The sequence below is a fragment of the Xiphophorus hellerii genome, chromosome 1 (genome assembly GCF_003331165.1).
Source record: "Xiphophorus hellerii strain 12219 chromosome 1, Xiphophorus_hellerii-4.1, whole genome shotgun sequence".
NCBI lineage: Eukaryota > Metazoa > Chordata > Actinopteri > Cyprinodontiformes > Poeciliidae > Xiphophorus > Xiphophorus hellerii.
In genome coordinates, this window is record NC_045672.1 from 31,227,243 (window position 1) to 31,253,157 (window position 25,915).

General features: G+C 38.2%; 1 protein-coding gene across 4 annotated transcripts in view; it reads left to right on the forward strand.

The window, feature by feature from the left end:
* Positions 1–25,915, forward strand: part of dnmt3bb.1 (DNA (cytosine-5-)-methyltransferase 3 beta, duplicate b.1) — a 35,210-nt gene that overhangs the window by 2,009 nt on the left and 7,286 nt on the right. For 3 of the 4 annotated variants that reach the window (XM_032560586.1, XM_032560604.1, XM_032560615.1), the window contains exons 2-10: positions 6,515–6,620; positions 17,131–17,284; positions 19,404–19,489; positions 19,580–19,717; positions 20,287–20,433; positions 22,800–22,958; positions 23,049–23,156; positions 24,856–24,997; positions 25,069–25,191. In XM_032560586.1, coding sequence (XP_032416477.1) covers positions 6,515–6,620; positions 17,131–17,284; positions 19,404–19,489; positions 19,580–19,717; positions 20,287–20,433; positions 22,800–22,958; positions 23,049–23,156; positions 24,856–24,997; positions 25,069–25,191 — 1,163 coding nt within the window. The remainder of the gene's footprint in view (positions 1–6,514; positions 6,621–17,130; positions 17,285–19,403; positions 19,490–19,579; positions 19,718–20,286; positions 20,434–22,799; positions 22,959–23,048; positions 23,157–24,855; positions 24,998–25,068; positions 25,192–25,915) is intronic. The other variant, XM_032560596.1, reaches the window with a different exon arrangement.

Consider the following 25,915-nt stretch of genomic DNA (forward strand, 5'->3'; position numbering starts at 1 on the left):
TGTGCTCTCTCGTTTGAATTTATGAGGCCCCCTCGACTACAATTTGAAAATAAATTAGGACCAAACTATGACTTTTAAATCAAAATCTACTTCGATTTAAAAATTACAGCGATCATCTGGTTTCCCTCTGTTGTCATGGTAACCATGACCACTAAATTACACCAGTAGTAAAACTTTGCTGAATACAGCAAGTTTTTAAAAAAATAAACATTCTGTTTTTATTGCTGAGAACAGATGAAATATGTTTTAGTTTAACAGGAAACCGGATGCTATTATAATTCTGATTATTCGTTTAATTAAAATAGTTCATCCTCAGTTTATCGTTGAGTCACAACAACAAATTTTACTGGACGATAAATTGTCCCTGAAGTTATTGCGATAAACAATAATATTGTCGTTTTGAGACCATTTTTAAATAAAATAATGATAATAATGGCGTAATAAAGCAAGAACACATTCAAACTTTAAATTGATCTTTGATCTTCATTAACATTAAAATTCGAATGAACATTTAACATTTTAAATATTCAAAATAAATAAGCAAAAGTGCAAATAAATTGGACTTTGAAGTCTCTGTAAATAAAACGGCTCCAGTTGAGTCCAAAGCAACAGAAAAACAATAAATCCTACAAATGGAATTGATTGAGTTTGTTTTAATTTATTATTGAATGCAACAGGCTTTGTTAAGTAGATTAAAGAAAATCTCATTTTTGTTCTTAGTTTTTGAAAAAGATATGTTTTGTTTGTTTTGAGGCAGCGTGGATGTTTTCCATGTATTTGTGTCCATCGTGTCTGGAGCGAGACCCGCGGCGCTTGGCTGCGGGGCCGGTTCTGGACGGGAAGGGGCCATAAAGTAACGAGGGCCGAGGAATGCGGGCCCAGAGAAAGACCCGAGGGGCTCGGCTCCCCTTCACGCACACATGCACACCGTGCAGGGAGAGGCCGGTCCCCTCCAGCAAAGCGGACCCTAATCTCTCGCCACCGCGTGGCTTTGATGTGATCCCCCGCGCCGCCGCCTCCTTGTCCTCCCTGACCCCGTGTGGTTGGCCCCTCGCTCTGCCCTGCGCTCTTTCTCTGCTGCTTTATTTCAACCTCTTTCTTTGTCACTAAAGACGCAGAGAAGTTATGCGCTGAGGATACAACGTTTCAGCTTCTCCTCGCTGTGGAAATGTTTGTTCGTTTTCAGCTCTGTAGGAAAATAATGAAACTCCTGACTCAAAACTGAAAAACATGTCAGGATACAAGAGTTTCATATCAGTCGATATTGATAATTATTGATTAGTTTGTTGTCTTAAATATCTGAAATACAGATAAACTGGTGGAGTGACCTTTCCAGTTTTATCCACAGTTTTCTCTCTGTGTGTTTTTTTATTTTTAAGCAGTTATAAGGCGAAACTTTAAACTGCTGCTGCGCCAGTTACTCAGCAGGTTGTTGCTAGGTAACCGAAGAGTGAGAGAGTTATCACTTCAGAGTATCCCAGCTGAACCTGAACGCAGCATAAGCAGCTGTTGGGAAAATTTCCAAGTTTACCCGAACAGCCGAGGCCTAGTCCAAGGCTTCCCAAACTTTTCCATGACTTGGCCTCCCAAAGAAATGAATCTCCTTTGGAAACCCGCAGACAGTGCTAACAAATCAACTTTTACAATTTTCTTTTTATAATTATGTTTGGGAAAACAGAGATTTAGGGTCCCGTTCGTCACAGTCTGCGACAAATACTATTATTTCATATCCAAATTGCTTTGACTAGGCCACTAATCATCATTGTCTTGTGTTTGATCAACTTTTATATTCTATTTTGATGTTTAATGAACCTCTTGGCGCCATGTTGAATTCCTAACAGGAAGTTGTGTTTGTTTTGAAGCATTCTGATTGGCTGACAGGTCTTAGCTTTGTGCTACACCGCCCTCTGTGGGTTTGGCATGTTTACTGCAGCGGCGGATTTGTGCTGAAAACTTTCCTGTGCGTACAATATTATTTTTTTAAACAATATGGTGAAGATATTTGTTGTTATAAAGACTTGGCTACGTGGTTAAAATGCCTGAGTCTTTAAAAACATGATGTTTTAAAATTTCTCACATTTTAAATGTTTATTATTCACCACATGAGACTTTATGATTGTAAATATTGACCAACTATCATTGGTTGAGCTGACCATGAACTGCACTGTTTATCAAATTATTCTGGATTAAACTGTGGGATAATCTGACAGCAGAACCAGTTGTAGTTAAAAGATTGGACATTTCCCAGAGAAATATTTTCTAAATTGACTTTTTTTCCATCTATGCTTCGTTTTCGTGTGAGAAATAATCCGACTTTGTTACGTTAAATGCGATTTTGTTCCCTTCAGGTTGTTTTTGAATAAATCCTGAACCTGGTGGATTGTTTTTGCTGCGTTTTGATCCGTTGCTGAACCGGCCACGGGGCCCGGAGGATCATTTCCATCCTGGTGTCAGATACTTTGTAGAACTCCGGATGTTCCCAGTCTGTCTCTTTTTTGGTGTCATGATAAAGATCTGAAAAACTGAGTTGGAACAGAATGAGATCATAGCCGATCAAACAGCTAATTAATACTCCCCCAGGCACATTTTCTGGTTTTATCTGTGAGGAATCTGTGTTTTTCTCACAGTTTGTCCCATCAGGGTGTTAATGTGGGTGTTAGGAAGTTTCAGTAATGGGAGGTAATTGTTCTTCTGGTTTGTGGAAAGTGTAAATTCCTGCTGATGTGACTGACAGGATGGATCATTTTTACCTGAATAATATCGAAATGGAAGTGGATAAAACTGGACCAAACTTGGTTTATAACTTTGTAATTTGAAACGTCTAAGCCTGATATGAAGAAGCTTATTGGGGTTTTAATTTGCCTCATCGCCTCTCTAATCTGCTTATTATGTAGAGTCGGTGTTGTTCCTGTGAGCGGTAAAACGTAGCTAAACAAGATGGCTCCTTATGCTGTGTGTAAAGTTAAAGTCAAAAATTTACAGCAAAAATTTGGGTGTTTTAGCCCCTAAGAAAAGAAATGTTTTAAAGTTAAAGTTAATTTAATTTATATAGCACCTGGGTAAATAAAAATTAAATAAAATGTAGGTAGTCCACTTCCAGTTATTGGCAAGTGAATTTGCAAAAAGCAAAATGTTTTTGACTGTGCTAAATATTTATATTGAACCTAATATTAATCCTGCTAATTAAATAGTTAGTTTGTAACTATGACATTTAGAAATGAATGAATAACATGGTGAAAATATAATTTTGAAAAATGAACCTCAATTTTTCTCTAAATAGGCTAAATAACCAAAATTAAGCGTTAAATTTTGTCCCAGGTCAATGTTGGAAAGTTGAGTGGAAGGAAGAAGTATGTACCAGTGACGGTGGTAACTGTAACGTACAGCTTGTTTAGGAGTTTGGGGAAGCATCACAACCGTAGTTTAACCATTTACCAGCAAATATGGCAACACTTGATGTTTCTGTTGGCAGATAAACTTTCTGAAGATGCTGATTTCATTTTCCAGCAGGACTTGACTCTGTCTCATGCTGCATATGTTAGCAAAAGACTTGGACTGGCCTTTAGCCAGACCAAGTCAGGCTAAAGGTAACAACAACCATGGGAAAGAGGTGGGCTGCTCTTTCTAAACACATAATAGGTTCTTATATTTAGTGGTTTTTATAAATTAATTTCGTGCCAATTTCTTGGCTCTGATTCAGGCTGCCCATGCTAAAGCAAGCTAAAAGCTACAAAACTAGACATTTTTCTCATGCTACGGGTAAAAAATTTTAAATCAATATTCAGTAATTATTGACTTAAAACAAGGTCTTACATTTTACTGAAAAGTTACTTGTACGTTTGTTTTGTTTTACTCCAGGTGTGGAAAGATATTTGCACTGGAAACCAGATAAAAATCCTGAGAAAGATTTTGTGTTTTTGCAGTGAAGCAGTCGGCACATTCATGCTTAGGATGTTTATTTGGTCACAGGAAATAACTTCACTCTAAAAACTGTGGTATTTTTTCCAAAAACCTGTCATGCTGTGGGGAGATTACTTCATGCTGAACTCAAATCTATAATCCATAATTCTGATAAAAAAAATTAAAAAGAAAGACTGGTTCCACTGGCAGGTTGTTTCACTTATGGGAAAAATATCTCATAATCTGCCAGTGGAACCAGTGCTTTTAAAAAATCACTATTAATAAATTATTCACTTAAAACAATCTCCTATATCCTGTTAAAAATATATTTATAAGTTATATTTACGCTAGAAATAATTGGTAAGATTTTGTGTTTTTACAGTGTAGGTCTCGGTTTAGTTGAAGTGAACTCTGGTGTGGTTTGAATCCATATATGAACGCCAAGCGGAGCAGAAACCACTCCAAAAGCAGGAAGTGGACTACAGTGCAGGGCATTCTGGGTAAATATAACCAAAATAAACGCATTAGCCTAGCGCTAGCGGGAGAAATGGCCCATGAGCTTTAGCTAACAACAAAAAAAGAAATCCTACAACCGTTTAAATCTGACACGACTCAATTTTTGTTTACATTTGGTGAAGAAGAAAGTCGTTCTTGTTTTTCTTTGAGTGGTTCTTGGTGCAGTGCCCCCACAGGCGATGAGGAGAATAGGTTACAAAAAGAAAATTAAAATGTTACAAATGTTGCCAATCGAATCGAGTCTATGGACTATCATTTGTGGAAAACAGCCATCGCTTAATAGGTGAATGATGATGCACTTGTTGATAAAAGTACAATAACTTCACAAAATATGTCACCCTGCACCATGTGCTAAACGTATTCACTGCTGTTTGACGACTGCTTGACACAGCAGTCACAATTTATCAATAACAATTTAGATTCAAATAAACATGTGATCAATAGCTATAGATAATGCTTCTGATAGAATATTCACTATTCAGTATCATCACTTTGTTAGAATATTCACTTAAATCCGATCCAGAACCGCACGGCATCCTGGGTGATGTAGGCAGAGGAAAGACTTTAGCCGCTCAACTACTCAGCTAGCTGAGCAAAGTGAGTGGAATCAACTAACTCACTCGCTCTTCGGTTGCCTAGCAACACCCTGCTGAGTAACTGCCACAGCAGCAGTTTAAGGTTTTTACTACAAACTGCTTAAAAATAAAGACTTGCAGAGAAAACTATAAAACAGGTTATGACGCCAGTTTGGCTGCCTTAACCTTTTGTCCAAGATATTTAAAACAAAAAATAATAAATAATTACCAATATCGACTGATATGTAAATATTATACATTGATACATTTTCATGCTAGCTAACTGTAGCGTCACTAATGTCTCTGGAAGTGACTCGTTTACTTTAAACTGTAAAAATATTCCTGGGTTTATTTGATATTCTGCCCTGAAGTCACAGAATAACAAAGTTTTTTTTGTGGTAAACTCTGGATGACTTTGGCGTTTAAGCCTTTGAAATCCTCGTCACACTCTCGCTAATCTCAGGCTGGTTTCTGTGACTCAGGGCACAGAAACCAGTCGGGGTGTCGGGTAAAACCCGGTCGCCTCCGCGCCGCCCTGCGGCGACACGTCACAGAAACCGAACCCCGTGTGCGACCCGGTTCGGTCTCTGTGGATTTGCTGCGTCGCTGCGCCACAGACGGCTGAGAGCCGTCAGTCATGTCCACCAGCATGGAGGCTCAGAGGAATGCAGCTACATGAAGTAGCGGCGTTGTGTTTATTGAGCATGTAGGGACACATTCGCGGTGCCAGACTGTATCTGTTTACCTGAAGGGCTGCATGGGCATGTCAGCTCCAGAGCTGAAGTTTTCCTCTCACACTTTCTCTGTTTACCTTTACGCTCCTATTCTTACATTTTCTCCCATTTAGTTGCAGATAACCTGCGTTTAGCTACATGTTTACTTTAAAAGACAGATAAATATTTTAGATGAAACCTGGAGAGCATTCCACCTTGGATCGATTTAATAATCCTCTAAAACATTAAAAAACAGAATTCAGACCAAAATGGCGGCTTAAATTTGTTCACATTTTTATGTTTTTATTAAAATTTTGTTAAATAAACCAAGACGAAGTTGTGCATGATTGGGAAGTGGAAGGAAATTGGTCTGATATGATAAACTAATTATAAATTAAAACTCAATAATTTCTCTTTCTACCAAAAACTGGATGATGAAACTCTTGAGTGTGGTGTTTTGGCCTCAGCTAAACCTTTTTTTGTTTTTGGGGATAATTTTATTTACTGAAACTTAATTATTTATTTTATTTGTTGTTTCTGATGTTTTATTTATTTAATTTCAATATTTAAAATGTCTTCCAGCTCCAGTGTTAAATGTTCACTATAGTTTAAAGTATATTTATCTTTGAATATGTGTTCCTTCATTATTATTACAATTATATTACTTGTAAACTATCTTAAAATGACAATATTGTCATTTATCGCGATAATGTCTGGAACAATTTATCATCTGTTATTGTGGCAGGCCTGGAAGGAAAATTTGTGTGGTTGTAACAGGATTTCTCCTCCTCTTCATCGTTTTCTCCTCAGGTTTGAAAAGGAGTCAGGAAACCAACTGGACCTGTCAGCTACAACAGCCATGCCTTCCAACAACTCCGGAGCGATCCTGTCAGAGAGCAGCAACGTGACCGCCACAGTAAGACACACACACACATAAACGCGCACGCACACACACACAGACATAGACCAGTGATATCGACTAAAACATTTAACCACTAGGTATTAATCACAATCGCTAATCACGATCCCTAATCGTGATTTTTTAAAATCAAGCAAATAATTCACGGTTAATCACGATTAGTTATTATTAATCGCGATTAATTGTGACTTATTGTGATTAATCATGATCATAATCATAATTATTTGCTTCATTTTATTTTTTTTTATTATTTTCTTGGCCCATGACTTTTTACTCAACAATTTTGGCTCATCTGACAAAAGTTTAGACACCCCAGTTCTAGTTATTCCACAACTAAGATAAATGCAAAAACTTTGTTACTAGTTGGGAATCAATTTTATTATATCTTATACACCATGTTCACGTTGGTGTACCTAACTATCTGAAGAATATGTTATTTATCCGTAAAACAGGGGTGTCCAAAGTGTGGATCAGGGGCCATTACTGGCCCTTGGCCTCCAACTGCAACTAAAAAATGATCCAAATTTATCCAGTTGAATAATGAATAATGTGAAGTAAAACACAAATTGTTTGTCTTTTTATAACCGAGCTTTAACAAAAAGCAAACTCACCTTTATTCAGATACTTTTACTTAAGTAAAAGTATCTGAAGGTTACTATGCACAAATTATTATGCACAAAAATCAGCTTTTATTTAATTTAGTAAACTTGGCTGAATGTAGAAAACGCTTTGAAAGAAAGTGACCCAGATCTTGTTCTTATTACTGAACACAACACACAAATTAGATGATTTTCTTTTAATACAGGAAATGTACAAAATATATTTGGCCACTGTAGATAAAATAGTAAAAAATAAAATTAAAAAAGAGTAACAAATTTCCACCAATAAGCTCAGAAATTTTCATTACAAACTTGGAAATGTCTCAGATTAGAAAGTTGAAATTTTTTGACTTTTGAAACTCAGTGAAATTATTATTATTATTATTTATCTACAAAGGCAATAACACACTATCATACTTTACATTTTGGAACTATAATAAATATCCGAGTACAGGGGAAAAAATCTGGCTACTTTATTTGCCTGATTTTAGCTTGATTTTCCTTTTTGGCCAATATTACAAAAAGTTTGGACACCCCTGCTGTCGGGGTTGAAAAAGTCTCCAAATGCAAAAACCACCTAATCTTGCAGGTCAGATTGGCTTCATTTGGACCGCCCAAAACCCTTCAGAGGGCCGCAAATGGCCCCTGCGCCGCACATTTTACGCCCCTCCCACTCAGCTTTCGGAAGAGTTCAGCAGATAAGTGAGAGGAAGAGCTCAGCGTTGGCTCTGCACACCTCTGTGCGACCCAGCTGTGCTGTAAGGCAGCGACTGTCTGGCTGCCAAGGCAGATGCCTGGACGGGAGTGCCAGCTCGTCACATGGCTCTAATTGAGAATGCATGTTGGCTGTGAGGGCGTCTTCCTGCGTTGCACGCAAACAGCTGCATCCGCACAAGGCGGCAGCAAGAAAACGCTGAATAGATGCAGCAATGGAGGAGCAGGAAGACGAATAAAAGGATTTAATGAATTGAAAATGAAAATATTTGAATACTTTACGCTGCAAAGACGTTTGCTATAATGTTCGTGTAGATTTATTATCTATAGTGAACCTGTTTCAAACCTTTGCTCCTTCAGTCATAAACGCTCAACGGGGCTCCCCTCGTCCGTTGCCACTTCTTCCTCTTTTTCACTCATATATCACTCTATCTGAAAGGCAGACTTCCTTCCCTCAACCATCTGTCGTTCTTTCTGTTCATCGCTTTCTCTTCTGCAGATTCTGCTAAAAATGAGACTTGGCGTGAAAAGCAAGATTTGTGTTTGTGCTATTTGGTAATAAATCTTGCGCCGCTGGAAAGCGTTTTTTTCTCCTTTAAACAGAGGAACATTTGTAAAGAAACGTGAGCAGCAGAGCTCAGTATGCGGGTTGCACTCATGAAAACTCGCCAAACCGAATCTGGAAGCACAAATAGCTTGTTTTGCAATTACTCCTTGGTTTATGTTGTTTCTTGGACTGTATGTTGTGAAATAATATAAGCTAATGCTAAAGTGCTATATTTTACCATTTTAAGTTTTAGGCACCGCTAACTAAGAAGATAGCTGTGCTAATCAAAAAGCTCTAATCATAATCATTAGCTCTGCTAACGCTAAAGTGCTATGTTTAACCATTTTGATTAGGGGAAACTGCTAACTAAAAGCTTAGCTGTGCTAATCACAAAGCTCTAATCATATTAGTTCCACTAAACGCTACACCAACAAGGTATTCAGTAGAAGCTAATGCTAAAGTGCTATGTGCTATGTTCACCAATATGAGCGCTACGCCAACACAATATTTATTAGAAGCTAAAGCTGAATTATATTCTAATATTAAACAAAATAACAACATGAATACAAATGCCTAACCATTTGAACAGTCAACCAAAACTTTATTCAACTGAAAGTTTACAAAACACTCAAGTAAACCACTGCTTTAGAATTTACGGGAAGATATTGTTACATCTGGTAAGTTAGTCTGGGGTTCTGAAACACACAGAAAGGCAATTTCAGGTCTGAAATGTACAAAGAAAAGGACAAGTGAATAAAAAACTGGGTATTTCAAAGCTTTCCTCTGTTTTTCATCTTCCAAAGGGCTAAAGCAGCCATAGCATCATCACACTGGGTTGCCTCTTTCACAAAACGCCTCAGGCTGTGAGTGAGAAACCTTCTGGGCCTTTCTGTCTGAAGCGAAGTCGTCAGCACTGTAACGGCTGAGGTGTGCAAGCTGCCAGCTAGCTGGCTAATTTAATTCAGAAACACTCAGGGACCGGTTTGGTGCGTCACCCACACAAATTATTTAGCATTTAGACACATTGGATGAGTCTCTGTGACGCTAAAAAGGAAGAAATGCTTCACTTTCAGCCAACGGTAGCTTTTTCATCAGTGGTTACGCTGGAGAATATAAGGAAGCAGATGTTAAACTCCAGTGATGTGTTTGTCTAACAGTAATTACATGTGTGACCCTTTTAAGTCATGTTCTAACGTTCTGGCTTCATTTTCCTGAAGCTTACGTTTCCTCATGACTTGACAGCTGGATTGGTGATTTATGACCGCCCAGAGGCGGCTCCAGGACCAGCTTCACAGCTATACGACTGTTTCCTGAAAATGTAAATGTTAGCCAAAGATAGACATGTCTCCTTTAGTTCCATTGTTATCAGGAGTCAACTTGAGTTTACTGGTTTTGCCTTCAGTCCCATTTCAGTCTCTGGAAACCCACAGATAATCACAGCGGTTTTACTGAAAATGTGCTGGACATTCTTCAGGGAATAGGCTGAATTTCTTTAAACCTTGTTGTGCTTCTCATTTTGTTTGAGATACAGAAGTAAGGCGAACACACCATACGAACATTTAATGTTGAAGTTTTGCATATAGATTTAGATTTAGGCCTGCAGATTCTGTTCTATTAAGGACTAAAATTGCAACATTTGTTTCATTTTTTGAGTCAAACTCTTTGGGCGACTTGTTCCCCTCCTCGCCTGTGGGGGCGCTGCACCAAAAACCACTGAAGGAAACAACATGAAAACCCCTGAAAAAGGCATATTCTCCTTTGCAAAATCTAAACAAAATGGAACAGAATCAGATTTTAGCAGTTGTAGGATTTCTCTAATGTCTTTGATAAAAGATGACAAGTCATTTCTCCTGGTAATGCTAGAGTAGCATGTTTGCTTTGGTTCTATTTACCCAGAATGCCCTGCGCTGTAGTCCACTTCCTGCTTTTGGAGTGGTCTCAGGACCACTTCACGTTTGCATAAACATTTTAACCAAATCGGATCAAAAGGCCATGAGCCGTTATAATATAATAATTTTATTTAGAGCTTTAGCATTAGCTTTGGCTAAATACCTTGTGTGTATAGTGTTTTAGTATTAGCAGAACTACTGTTTATAATTAGATCTGTTGGGCTAGCGCAGTTAGCATTTTAGTTAGCGGTGTCCCTTATTCCAAATGGTTAAACATAGCATGTTGGAATTAATGCCTTGTTTGCATAGTGCTTTAGTGTTAGCATTTATAATTAGCTCATTTGGGTTAGTGCAGCTAACTTTTCAGTTAGCGGTGTTCCCTATTCAAAATGATTAAACATAGCACTTAAGAATGAGCTTCTACTAAATGCCATGTTGGTGTAAAGCGTTAGCATTAGCAGAACTAATGATTATGATTAGAGCTTCAAGGCTAGCACAGCTAACCTTTTTTAGCTAGTGGTGCCCACAACTCAAAATGGTTCAGTTTATTGCTTTAGCATTAGCTTAAACTAAATATGGTGTTTACCTGTTACAGTAATTAGTTTTAAATAAAGTGTATAATACTGGCAGGCTTTAGTTAGGAAAAGCTTTTCCACCTGCTTTCCTCTCCTAACTCCTTTAACCTGTGATTTGACTGGCCACCTGTGCAGAGATTTGCCCTGCTAAATGTTCTGCATCTTAGATTAGCATCGTTTGAAGTTGATAGTTGGAAGTGAAGACAGACAGAAACACCCTGGGGAAATCTCAGAACATACTGAAAGTGTTTTCAGGTTTTCGTCTGCGGTTTGCCCCCGTTGGACTGTAAACCTGCTCATCTGTTAGCGGTGGGAATGTTTTCCTCACCTGGCGGGACCTCCCCACAGGCGCCTGCTTTAATGATTGACGCCTTTCAGCCAAAGTTGAAAAACTTTAATGGCTTGGTGGGTGGTGGGGAAAAAAGGTGCACATTCTGAGGAATATGCAGTGAACTGTTAGAAATAAGTGGAAAAGTAGGAAAAGGAGAGTCTCTCTCTACCTCGGCTGCAGGAGTTTAAAGATCTTAATGGTTTTGTTGGTCCAAGGCAATGAAGAAGTTCAAATTAAATTTCTTCTCTTTTTGCTTATTTTTGTCACAATTACATGTTTCAGATCATCAAACAAGTTTTAAAATCAGACAAATTGTATGAAGAAACACCTGATAACTGGTCTGGTCACCACTGAGTGCTACCACTCTTTTGTGCAGAATCAGTCAGTATCAATCAGATCAGTCAATATCGGTAATTATTATTAAATTTGTTTGTTTTAAATATCTGAAATACAGCCAAACTGGTGGAGTGACCTTTCCTGTTTTATCCAGTTTTCTCTCCACTTTGTTTTTTTATTTTTATTTGCAGTTATGAAGCAAAACTTAAACTTCTGCTGTGGAAGGTTGTTGCTAGGTAACCAAAGTTGGGGGAACTTTGAAACTGCTTCTTACCCAGCAGGTTGTTGCTAGGCAACCACAGAGCGAGAGAGTGAGTTGATTCCACCAACCTAGCTTAGCTGCAAAGCTGTTTTCCAAACATTGTTTTTTAAATTACGGTAGTTCATTCATCTCGAATTGTGAGTTGTTTTAACTTAGCACTGTAATTTAAACCAAGTAATTATTTCAAAACATGGAAGAAAACATTTCCATTGTTGTTTTTAAGTCAGATAGGAACGACTCGAGAGCTAGCTCTAAAAGTTCATGGAAGTGTGACGTCACATGAGAAATATGTTTGATGTAAACTGTGTCCGAATTCAAGGTCTGCATCCTTCGAAGGTCTACGACGTCGACCGGGTTCTTCCAAGGCCGTGAATAAACGACGACCGGAAGAGAAAAGCTGTGAATTCGGACAGGTTTAGCCTTCGCCCATTGTCCCCGCCCCCACCTCAGCGTAACTCATGTTGCCTAGCAACAGTGACAGCATGAAGCAGAGAGCAGCGAAGAAAAAAAACAACGGAGCTGAAGTTTGTTTTTTAGTCATGTTTTACTCCTGATTTCTGTATTATTATTCACCTTTTATAGTAAATGCTGTTCATAGTAAAAAATAAATCTGTTATTTGATTCTAAAATGTTCAAACATGTAGTGCACATTTCCAGCATGAATAAATATAAGCAAATTCTTCATTTTCAAATATAATACTCTCCGAATCTGGGATAAGTCATTACAGTTAAATAAATCTAGTATGTTTGAAGGCTTAACTTTAATCAATCAAACCATTTAGCTCAGAAATAAATTAATTACTTTAGTAAACCAAACATTTTTCAGCCAGATATTACGTGTGAATAATATCGGTGTTTAACTTCCACTCATTGGGGAAAGCTAGCGGGAGTTTTTATAACAATGTGCCAGGAGTCAGACGTTTTCCTCCGGTAAACCGAACCTGAGCCGCCCGGCCAGCTGGCAGCTGGCGAGGGGAGCTGGCTGTTAACGCAGCGGGAGCAGACATGTCCGAAAATGTCAGAGCAGGTGATGTTTTGGTGAACCGAGCAGATATTTGAGACTTACACACTTACATTCTCGCCTAAAAACATTGTACAAAATCACGTTGCGTCATATAAAGTGTAATATAGCAAAATAATTTGCCGCTGTTCACCGCTATTGTCGCTCTGCCTGAACGCCCGGTCGGGACCCGCAATGAATTATGGGATATGGAGGGCCATGAAGAATACACCGGACCCATCTTTCAAATGTGGGGAAAAGGAGGAAGAATTTGGAGGCGTCTTCAAATTCGGACAGGCCTTGTCGCCGCGCTTTGACGTAATCGGCCTACAAATCCGTCCTTCAAAGGATTCAGACCCTGAATTAAGGCACAGCTGTAGTTTGTTCTTGTTGGCTCGTGACCTCTGACCTTCACTGAGTCAGTGAGGCTTCCAGAGAATTAACCGTTGTTCTGAAACATCCTGGATAAGTTGTGGATGAGTAATGGTGAGTAAACCTTTCTTTGTGACCGTTCCCTGACTGATAGATGTTCTTTTTTTTTCAGATTGAGGCACAATGTGTTCTCTTTCAGACCTGGAGGTTTGCTTCATGTTGCCAGACAGGTTTTAAATGATCTCTTTGGTCTGGCAGCAGTCAGGAATGGGTGTGGGTAGTGGAAGTTATTCATAACAATGTTCTTAATCACAACTTATCTATTATTTAACAGCTTTTTCATAGAAAATCTAAGAGAAATATGCATTTTCTGCTGTGGATTTGGACCCGGCTTTTGCACTTTGTTTTTCCCAGGCTACCTGACACCTGAAGTAAACTTTGGGTGACCTGCTTTGGTAACTTCATGTCCTGCAAGTCTCTGCAGCATTTTGAGTTTCTCTGTATATTTTTACTGAGAATCCCCGTATAACTCAGCGGCCCAGGCTGCGGTCTGATGCTAAAGTGGCTGCAGGTATCTCTGCAGAGGTATCTATGATTTATTGTTATTTAACACAGATTATAAAGAGTTTATATGGTGTACATTGATAATTATTATGATACTTTATATGTGGTTGTTATAAACAATTGTCATTGTTACTATTATTATTATTATTAGATTTTTATTATTATTTATTCTGACAAGAACATCAAGCAGAATACAACCATGTTATCGGCTGCAGAACACAGCTACTCTAAAGTTAATTCCTGCTACTTTACAATCGCAGGTTCACATAAATATTCACGTTATGGGATGGAATTACGATGGAGATTAAAACAAAAACTAACTTTGTCTCTAAATAAACTGCATGCATTCAGAGGGAAACAACATCCACCTCTTCCACAGGACAACATTATGAAAGACGAGGATCTAAGGAGCACAAACAATTTAACAACAATACCACAGAAGAAGAAGTAGAGAGGAGGGACTCCCTGTCTCAGAGTCACACGCTTAAAACAATGATGGTGGTTTCTAAAATGTTTACAGTCAGGCATAGTAACAATCTGGAAAAAAATGACATTTTGTGTAATTATAACAAAAATAAAAATACAACTTGGTGTTATGCTTACACCATTAGCATTAGCAGGAGCTAACACCATTAGCATTAGCAGGAGCTAACACCATTAGCAGGAGCTATACGCTCTCCTTTCCAGTTAGCATATCCAAGCAGTAGCAGCACAAACAACAGACTTTTTTATCCGACTCTCTCCTCTTCCTCTCTTTGGTCCTCCTCATCTTCATTTTCCATCGTCATGGAAATGAAGAGGCATTACCTTCTAATTTAATGTTCAAATTGAAAGTACTAAATGTTACTCAATACGCAATAATGCATTGCAGCGTAGACAACATGGTGACAATATCTTAACTTACACTGATAAAAATTAAACAACCAGTTTTTTTAAATAAATGTTTCCCAAATAAAGTTTGTTTTTATAGCTAATGCTGGGTCACACAGAGAAATGCCCACAAACTTAGCTGCCAGAACCACTTCTTTATAAAAGTGCTGATTAATTTAATTTGATTTGTAGTTTCTGCTTGCTACTTTAGTTAAATCCTGTGGAAGATGTTCCTAATGTTTTCCCATTAGCATTTTAAAAGCCATAATTAGTTCGTTTTTTTCTATAGCATACCAGAAAAACTAATGCATAGATTGGGGTTATGTAAGTTCAGGTTTTATGGACTCAACAAAAATGCGTAACCCCTCCTTTAAAAGAAGAGAGGCGATGATGAATAGAGCACTGAGGGTTTTGATGAGTACCTTCACAACTATTTCCCAGTGATCCTCTCTGTAAACAGGCACAATTTAAATAAACAGCTCACTCCCTGAGGCAGCTGCCGTGTAACTTCAGCATTTACTGTTTGTTTTGAGTCAGGCAGACTCAGAGTTTGCGCCTTTTATCATTTTATCTAAATGTCTAAATGTCAGGAGCAACAAAAGCAAGATTACAAGAAACCCACAGAACGCTGTACCTCAACGTCCGAGCAGAACTACAAAACTGAAGCTGGTGTTTAGTGACAGTTTTTAAGGATCACAGACTGAATTTCATCCTATGTGGGTAAAATTTTAAAATACTTGTCAAAACTGTGCTTGATTATTCTGTGCTTTTGGTGAAAATCTGAGATTTTATGGCATTTTTGCTCCATTTTTATATCAAAGTGTGGCATCCATCTTGTAGAGACATCTTTTATATTTCTACACTGTAAAAACACAAAATATCACCAAGTACTTTGTGTTTCTAGTGCAAATAACTTATTATACTTGTTCTAAGTCAATAATTGATTAAAAAAAAACTTGTCCCATTGGCAGATTATTTCACTTATAAAATATATATTTTCTTCCAAGTTATAAGTGAAACAATCAAATTTTTATCGATATTAAAGAAGTATTGACAGAAAATAAGCTCCTATATCTTGCTGATTAGTTACTTCTACGTTAGTTTTGTCTTATTTCAGGGGTGCTAAGATATTTACACTAGAAACTAGATATTTACACTAGAAACTAGATATTTACACTAGAAACTAACTAAAATTACTTGATAAGACTTTTTGTGTTTTATAGCATTCAAGCTGTGCACATTTAGCAGCTGATTTATTTATTTTTCTTGGCAAAGCAGCTCAATCTCAGTCAGACTGGATTAGAATGGACCTTTTTCCTGTCATTTATCATTATATAGTGAAGAATTTCTTGCAATAAGGATTTGGATTTAATGTGACAATCATGATGACGTTCTAAACCCCTCAAAGCTAACAGCATTGTTGTAACTGTTATTTTTACCATTTTCTTCACTGTTCCATGAGAGCATCAATAAATACAAATGAATTTAAAAATATGATGAAATGTGTTTTTCACACAAAGAGCAGAACATTAAGTCTGTTGCAGTTTTATATTTTCAGGCTTGATGTTTATTTTGTGTTTATTAATAAGTGATCGCTGATTAGATCAGCTACCGCTGCTCTTAGCTAATCTAACACAACCATGGTTGATTAGTTAATTTAAACACCTGCTCTACTGATGGTCTGTCAGAGAGTTGGTGTTTAGGTCGCCTTTGTTTTTTTAAATGAACCAAAACACAGAATTCCACAGCACATCTACATGTTGCGGTTGTCATAGTCAAGCTAGCATAACTCACTTACCTTCCTTTCCCTCGCTATTTTTTGTGTAATTTAAACTTTTACCTGATCTTATTTAGTTGATACAGTGTTGACAATTAGTAGCAAAGCACTGCATCCCTTTGTCTTTCATATTATCATGGGTACATTTAAGATTTAGCGCGTTAAGTTGGACAACTTGACAGGTAAAACCAATGCTAGTCATCATTAGCAAGCATCGTGTTTGCAAAGTATCCATTTCCCACACTGGATAAGTAGCATTTTGAAACATTGATCTAATTTTTATCTGCATGTTTTGGGTCTTTGTTCTGCTGGAAGGTAAAACTCCACCCCTCAAAATGTAACAAATGTCGCCGTTTTGGTCCCCAATCAAACCGAATCTACCAGAATATCATTTGTTAAAAACAGTCTTAGCTTAATGTTCTCAGTGCAGATGTGGTTTTTATTACTTTTACTATAATAAAATATATTCAATAAACATTTTAAAGGTGGTTTGTCTCCAACAGCTGCGTTTGATTAATTTTTGTCATCATCTTGCTTTATTACATTGTTGATTTAAAAATCATTTTGACAGTGTGCCCAGCCTCGCTCCCTAGCGCCCTCTGAGGTGTGGTGGGTTCACTGCGATATTCATCTCGTAAACACCTGATCTGATCAGAGTATTTTGTCCTCAGGCAGCAGTGAATGGAGATACGCCCCTTATTGCCGAGGGCCTATCAGAGAATGACAGCGGCGTTGAGTTGACCAATGACAACAGCCCACTGACTGCAGCGGAGCCGCCCTCACCCTTCTGCCCCAAACAGAGCGGGGGCGCCGCATCGCCGCAAGGTACGTACCCAACACATCCACAGTTTTAACACTCTCAAAACTCTCAATAAACGGTTATAAACTGAACCAACAGAGGCAATGTGTTGCTATTTATTGGTTTTGGGGTAATTATTGTGTTAAAAGTTGATGGATTATGACCAAAACATGACACTGTGCAACTTCACTGTCATGCCAACGTCAATGGAGGTTTAAAAATCACACCAAGTGTTTAAAATGTGGACATCTGGAGCCACTTTGGGTTTTATAGCAATGCAGTAAAAGCAGAAAGTAATGAAATAAAACACAAGAGGTATTAAACTGAGGATTAGGAAGCCAGACGATTCTGCTCTGCGGAGGAGAAGTCAGAGTTGAATACGTTTCGACATGCAGTTACTGTAAAAATTAAAAATTACATCCACCCTTTGTGAGCATTAATCTGAGGCTTTTATGCTGCATTTCTACCATTATTTCTCCAAAGTGACATAATTATAAACCAAATAACTTTTGATTTGTTGTGGATTTTCTGGTCTAAATTAGGCGTACAAATTTAAATGTTTATAAACATAAAACCCCAATGTTAACACGTTGCAGGGAAACCAGTTAATTTTTTAAGTGATCCACAGTCTGTTGGCCAATTTTGATTATTGGAACATATTATTTAAATCGTTTAGTTTCCTGGTTAAAATGCCACTTTAATTGACATTCCAGAAATCTCTGATAATTTTGAGGTTTGGACTTTGGAAAGGTAACTCCATTGTTAGCTAGTTTTAACCATTTCAAAACCAGTTTGGACTCATATTTGGATCATTTCTCCCAAATGTGTCCAAGTTTCAACCCTCTGACCAAACCTCTCAGGAGACACCAGGTCTAACCTGACATGAACCGGAACTCCAGTTTCATTTTCTGCAGAACTGCTGAAATTAGTTTAGCTAATATGCTAATACGCTAATAATTCCTTAATATTGAAGAAAATGCTAGTTCTACTGGGAGATTATTTCACTTATAACATGAAAAAAATGTTTTGTAATGAGTAAAATAATGGAACTAGTATTTTTTAATCAATATTTAGGAATTCACTTAAAATAAGCTCCTATATCTCACTGAAACAATTAGCTTTGTCTTATTTGCACTAAACACTGAATAGAAATTTGTGGTTAGGGCTTGTGTTTTTGCAGTGTAGGGGTTTATGCTTTAATATCTTTAAGGTTTTTACCGTCTATGTAATTTTTTACATGTTTTTCTATATTTAAATAATAGAGTGAAATTTTAGGTTTAATTTTAGGTTTAGGCACTCAACCACACCAAAGAAGTAGAAGAAAGGTCCAATTATCTGTACTTTGCCATAATTGGACCTTTCTTCTACTTCTTTGGTGTGGTTGAGTGCCTTTAGTTAATTTAGTTGTATATATTGTTATTATTATTATTGGGTGTTTGCTTATTTATACTGTATATATTTGACCTTTTGCACGGGAGCTGCAATGGAAATTTCGTTGAATTCTGTTCAATGACAATAAATGCTATCTATCTATCTATCTATTAAGTCCAGTCCTTGTTTATGTTGCAGCTCTAACTGAATCACAGTCTTCAAATAAATTTCATAATAAATTTTGCTGGATGGTAAATTGTCCCAGAAGTTATTGCAATAAACGATAATATTGTTGTTTTGAGAGCATTTTCAACTAATCCAACAGTAAATGCAAAGTAATAATGCAAGAACTCATCCTCAAAGATCAATAAACTTTAAAATCTAATGAACATTTAACCCTGGAACTGGAAGACATTTTAAATATCCAGAATAAATAAAATTAATTATGAAGACTTTGTAAACAAAATTATCCTTCAAAAAAAGGTCTAGTTGAGACCAGACTGAAGACTTTTATCGTCCAGCTTTTGGTAGAAAGAGAAAAATCCTGCAAATGTAAATTATTGAGTTTCTTTTAATTTATTATGTGGTTAATTGGTTTATTTCTTATTGAGACATTCCTCGTCTTCAGTATAGAAAATGTTCATTAGAGCAGTTTAGATCCAAGATGAAGGGAAGAGTCTTGAAGGTATTCCTTTTTGTTGCACCATCTGTTTGACCTTCTGCTGCTATCTCCGTCTCCCCCGTCTCGCTTTCTGCTCCCACATTCTTCGCCAGATGGTAACCAGCGTACGAGAGGAAGCAGGAAGAGGAGCAGGAAGAGGCCCGAGGAGGAGGAACCGGACTGGGACTCCTACAGCCATGTAACGCTACAAGCACATGGAGGCCTCACTTCGTTTGTGCCAACAGATGGAAGAAGCTTTATTTGATTGTTTGTTTGTCTGTTTTTCCAGAAGAAGCCGTCAGGAACGTCTCAGTTGGGCTTGAGGAACAGACCGAGACCAAGAACCATCTACCAGGCCGGCCTGGCGGCAAACCCGCAGACCAAACACCGCAGGCAGAACCGCAAACAGGAGCAAAGCCCAGTCATGGTAAACACCAGGGACGATCCCGCATTAGCATCGCTATCGGCACATCGCTATCGGCACATCGCTATCGGCACATCGCTATCGGCACATCGCTATCGGCACATCGTTATCGGCACATCGTTATCGGCACATTGCTATCGGCCCGATGTGTAAATCTGGGTTAAAAAACGATGTTTACACTGCAAAAACATAAAAACATACCAAGTATTTTTGGCCCAGTTTTTCAGTACAAATATCTTAGTATACTTGAAATAAGACAAAACTAACTTACAAGTAACTTTTTAGCAAGATACAGGAGCTTGTTTTATGTTAGCAATTCCTTAATATTGATGAAAATATTCTAGTTCCACTGGCAGATATATATATATAGATATAGATATAGATTATATACATATATATATATAGATATAGATATATATAGATATATATCTATATAGATATATATATAGATATATATCTATATCTATATACAGTATATATATAGATATATACATATATCTATATATGTACATAAAATTCTGTAGACTTATGGTAGTTTTTCTATCTAATCTTTTGTGTTTTTCCGTGTCCAGTACGCTGCTGGTCCTCGCAGAGCCGCTGGCGTCGTTGCCAGAGAGACGCCAGAGGCGCCATGTTTGGAGCTGATGGAGCAAGACTCCAAAGACTCAGCCCAGAGCAGCAGCACCACGTCCAGCTCCGAAGTCCAGCCAGAATACAACGTGAGCCAAACTGTTTTCCTTCCCTTGGTTCAGGCCGCATTCTGGGTTCATCACATTTCATCCACAGCCAAATGGAACCTCTTTAGACGTTAAAACACTTCCTCTCCTTCAGTAGGTTTACAAAAACACTCACTTTGTTGTTTATCTTTCCTGCAAACTGTCTCCTAGACAGAGACGGTTCTTAGCGCTGTCAATCATAATCCTGGCGCTGCCAGTTTTTCTCCGTCAGCAGATCCTGCTGTGAATGCTAAGCTAGTTAGCATAGACACAGAAGACAGTGGGTAAACTGTTTTTCTGTAGTGGTGAGTTGTTTTTCCGCCATTAGAACATTTAGTAGCGAGTACATGATGTTGATTGACTGCGCTAAGCTCCGGCTCCGGCTCTGATTTGTGGTTGTTGGTCATTTCTTCAGCAGCTCAATGAGAAGTTGGAGGATATTGATCTTTTCACAGATCATCTGTCTCATAACATGGTGTTAGTTTTAACAAACATGTAATAAAACATTTTAGAAAAGTTACTGCAGCTTCAATAGATGAAATGATGAAGTCTAAGAAAGTCCCAGTTAGTTTTTTCTTAGGAATTGTTTCCTCCTGCAACATTTAGCGTTAGCATGCTAATAAAAACGAGCTCCTGATGGATCCGGGCAGGTCTGCAGGCATCCATGTTCCCTGGATGCCCTCTGCGGTTGTTTTCACACAACGTTCTGGCTGAACTCAGCAAAACATCTGCTTGTTAAGTCAGACTGTGACACCCTGCCAAATCGTTTTCTTTGGAAACACTTTAATGACCTGAGTGATAAAAAAAATGCAATAAAAACACATTAGTTTGCTTTTTCCCCACTTCCTGTTGGCGGCTATATTCAAAAGTACAACATTTAGAGCAGAATTTGAAGAAGCTGCAGCCAAAAATCTAAAATTAAATCTGTTTTTGCTGAATCTGCTGCGTCATAGTCGTACTGTAGTGCTGAGTCACTGTTTGCTTTCCGCTTTGCCTTTTAACAGACTGGCAGACAGGAATTAAAGACTCAAACCAACAGTTTATTTGGAAAACTAAAACTTTTCATCCGAAGACTCTTGAATGGTTTTAGGACGGAAACCGTTCACACAGAAATCTGATTGTGGTCGCATTTAATTAGTAGCATGAACGACCGCGCAAAAAAAAGAAAAAATCTAATTACAGCAACAAAAGTATCAAGAGTGTCGAGACCTTCTGTTTGAACGGAAATAAGACTCAAAAACCAATATGAACAGAACAATAAACTAAAAAGATAAACATAAATGGACTTAACATGTATGGCAACACCTTTCAACCAACAATGAGCACAGAAAAGTTAACTTTATATGGCAAGACTTGCAGAACATAAATGAACAAAAAAGAACGAATCAAAGTATGAACGCAAGTAGAGCCAAAATCCAATAGGAAATATATTTAATTTTCATATATAACAGCAATATCAATATTTTATGCCTATTTTAAATACTCGATATATTCGTCTGAAACTTTCCACTGACCTGAAGGACTTTTCTTGTAATTTCAGAAAATGTCTGTCAGAAAACCTGCAGTTTTGTTATTTGAAAAATAATTGTAGTTTTTGCATTATTATTACTTCTATTGTTATAATTTTATGATCTTGTACAGTGATTATTTGTACGGTTTATTGAGACTTAAAAGAAACTAGCTTAAGTTAGTGTTTTGCACATTGTTCCTGTTTTAAACAAACTAATAAACTAAACTATTGATTAAAAGATGGATCCCCATGTTTGTGAGCTAAATATAGATTTAGTTCACTTTGGTGACTTCCTGTTTTCTTTTGTTGAATTAAATAGTTAGGAATCTTTTTTTCCATTCCAGAATAAAGATGTTTTTTTTCTACATCTGTTTCCTCTACAAGCTGCATTTCTATTGATGATATAATTGCACAATTTGATATTTTGGATATAAATTTGCTTAATGGAAACACACAATTTAGAAAAAAAAATAGTTTTTTGTTTTAAAAATAAAAGTTTGTTGGATGTAGGATGAGGCTGTGTTTTTTTGGCTGTACCAAAATAGTTTTTTTTTTCAAAACACTTCAATGGAAACACTGTTTTATCATCAACAACCGGACGTAGACACTGGCGAAAACAGCAAAGAAGACAACAACAGGAAATAGCTGGAGGATCATGACGTAGCATGTTTTTTAAGGACTTATCACGTGTTCCTTATTTTAATGGAAACACCTCAAATGTGAAAGGTTTATTTTTGACATTAGAGAATATTAACAAAGTTTGGCAGACATTTGTAATGGAAACGCAGTGATGGCTCAAAGACACAGTGACGGTTAGCTTCATGGATGCTCACTGTGTCTCGTCCTGTTCTGCCTGCAGGATAATAAAGGCTTTGGAGTCGGCGAGCTGGTCTGGGGGAAGATCAAGGGCTTCTCCTGGTGGCCGGGCATCGTGGTGACGTGGCGCGCCATGGGCAAACGGCAGGCCAGCCACGGCATGAGGTGGCTGCAGTGGTTCGGAGACGGAAAGTTCTCTGAGGTGAAAACGCCCAGCCGTCTTGAAGAAAAAAGCAGGAAAAGCTGTGTTTATCTTGGGTTTTGAACCTTTCCTTGTGGTTTCTGTGTCCAGGTTTCAGCGGACAAGCTGGACTCTCTCATGGCCTTCCCCAAGTTCTTCAGCCAGGCTTCGTACACCAAGCTGGCCTCCTACCGAAAGGCCATCTTTCAGGCAGTTGAGGTACTTTTTCACGTTTAACGCAGCTGATTGCCCGATTAGTTAGACCCAACACTAATGAGCTAGCATCATTATTTAGAGGAAACATCATTAGTTAGCGCTAACAAAATTAGCAGGAGCTAATGCCATTAGTTAGACCTAATACCTAGCAAGAGCTAGAGTTATTGTTTAGAGCTAACGTCATTGATTGAAGTTAACACTGTAAGTTAGAGCTAGCACCTTTAGCAGGAGCTAACGCAAAATCAAAACAAATTGAAAGATAATGAATGAATGTTTTAAAATGGCATCTCTAAGTCTTTGTAACACGTCGGTCTAATATATTTATGAAAATGTTTAGAACCTGATGATAACCGTAAACGGCCGACTCTGTTCTCTTCCTCCGTTTGTTCCTCTGCATTTTCATTTTGGTTCAACGTTACATGGGGCAGAACTTATTGTTCTGCCTGGACTTCGCTAAGTTAGTTGATTTCAGTAAGTGATAAATCCAATAAGTCCCTGCAGCCGCATTTCAGACAGATGTTTCATCAGATTCAGTTCCAGATAAGTGGAGATGCCAGTTTATGTAAACTGCTCTGAGCTGCTCTGAGCGTTTCCACCGTTACAGACAGAAGGTGGTAAACCATCTGTTTACTCTGAGATAACCTGCATACAGAATAATGTCTCCACCAGCTCTAGAAACTATTTACACATTATTATTTACAAATTAACTGCATTCATACTGGATGGATTTGTTCTGATCCTTAATATCCAGATTCAGTCATACAGTTTTCCATTAAAATGTTCTGTCTGGTTCTTTTTGACTGGAGAAATGGAAATTTCAGTTCTTTCAACAGTGACTTCAGTTGAAGAAAATATGTGAAAGATCAACATTTTCTCACTTTTTAAAGCTTTGGAGCGAGGTTTTGTTAGCCAGTCAGAAGTTGAGCTTCAGGTCAAACTCAGCTGGTTTAGCATTTATGCTAGCTGGCGATGTCTCTGTTTACATTCTGTAAATCTTAAAGTGTGAAGCAGATAAGGAAACAAATGTGTCTGGCGTGAAACACACACACACTCCGATCTACATGAAGCTTCCCAGCACAGTGTGTGTGTGTGTGTGCGTGTGTGTGTGTGTGCGTGTTATCTAACAGAGGACGCAACGTTTTGTTACACATTGATAAAAACAGAACTCAGGAGAGACACTTCCTGGTTCTTTTTACTGATCCATAAAGTTCAAATGTGGTTTAAAATTCACTCAAATTCCATTTCTTTGTTTAAAATTTAACAGACATGAAAAAACGGTTTAGAGGGAAAAACAAATATTGTGTTTTTAAATGTTTAAACTTTTATTTCAGGCTCAAAACATCAACTAGCTTTATATCAGAAATGTAACATTTACTTGAAGTAGTGCTACTTCAACATTTATGTTTGTACTTTTACTTTAGTATAATTTTTGTTTACTCTAATCATCGGTGAGGATTTTGTTGAGAAGTGTTTATAATTTTAATAAGCAAAAAATATCAATACAATTAATTATCAAAACTTTTATATTTCAGCTGTTACCAAAACCTTTTAACTCGTCTGTTTTTGCTAATCTAAACAATCTGGATTGTTCTGGTGTCATTATTTTTTCTCGGTGGGTCTGGACGCCTCGCAGTGTGTGGTCAGACTCGCTCAGTCAAACAGGTGAATTTGAGGTTTTGTGACGTTTCTGTCGCTGTCTCAGATGGCCAGCGTCAGGGCAGAGAAGGCCTTTCCCCCCTGCGAGACGGACAATCCCGAGGAGCAGATCAAACCCATGCTGGACTGGGCCAACGGCGGCTTCCAGCCCAAAGGAGAGGAAGGACTCAAACCGACACGCAGCGCCAGTGAGCTAAAGAAAACCTGAGTTCAGTCGCGTACAGGAGAAGAGTGTGAGCATCTGTCTGTGTGTCTGCAGGCAGTAACCCTCTGGACCACCAGATCCTCAACGTTTCTCTGCCAGAGTATTTCCCCAGCGCTAAGCGTCCCAGAGTCAGCCCCTGCAAGGCCAAGGCTGCGCCCGAGGAGCCCTGTAGCAGAGGTAGGGCTCACCTGCCATGATCACTACGGCGCACTACTAGTGCCAAAATTAAAACTATTGCTTCCTTTTTGCAGGAGGGTATATTGATTCTGAAGCTAGCTGCTAATCTGATTAATGGTGGGAAGAAATTGGTAACTCAGTTAGTTTTGCACAGGATGGCCACTGGATTGCATACTGTCCATTAGCAGAGATATGGTAGCATTAGCCTTGTATAGGCTAACAGCTGGCCTATACAAGGCTAACAACTAGCATAAATAGATTCACCCACTGGATTGCCTACGTCCTCGATTGTCCATTGGCAGATATTGGCTAGCGTTAGCCTTGGCTATATTAACTTCAATAGGTCAGCATTAGCCTTGTCTAGGCTAACAACTAGCATGTCTAGGCTGGCCACCCACTGGATTGTCTACTTCTTCTGATTTCCATTAATAGAGAATGGCTAGCATTAGCTTTGAAAGTCTAGCGTGAACCTTGGATAGGCTAGCAACTAGCATGCCTTTTCTGGATCACCTACTGGATTGCCTACTTCTTCCTCTGCTTTCATTAACAAAGATAGGCTAGCATTAGCCTTGATAGGCTAGCGTTAGCCTATGAAGGTGGAAGTAGATTGGAAGTAGGCAGTCCAGTGAGAGATGAGCTTAGCCATGCTATTTGTTAGCCTAACCAAGGGTAGTGCTAACCTATCCATGCTAATGGACAACAGAGGAAGAAGACAATCCAGTGG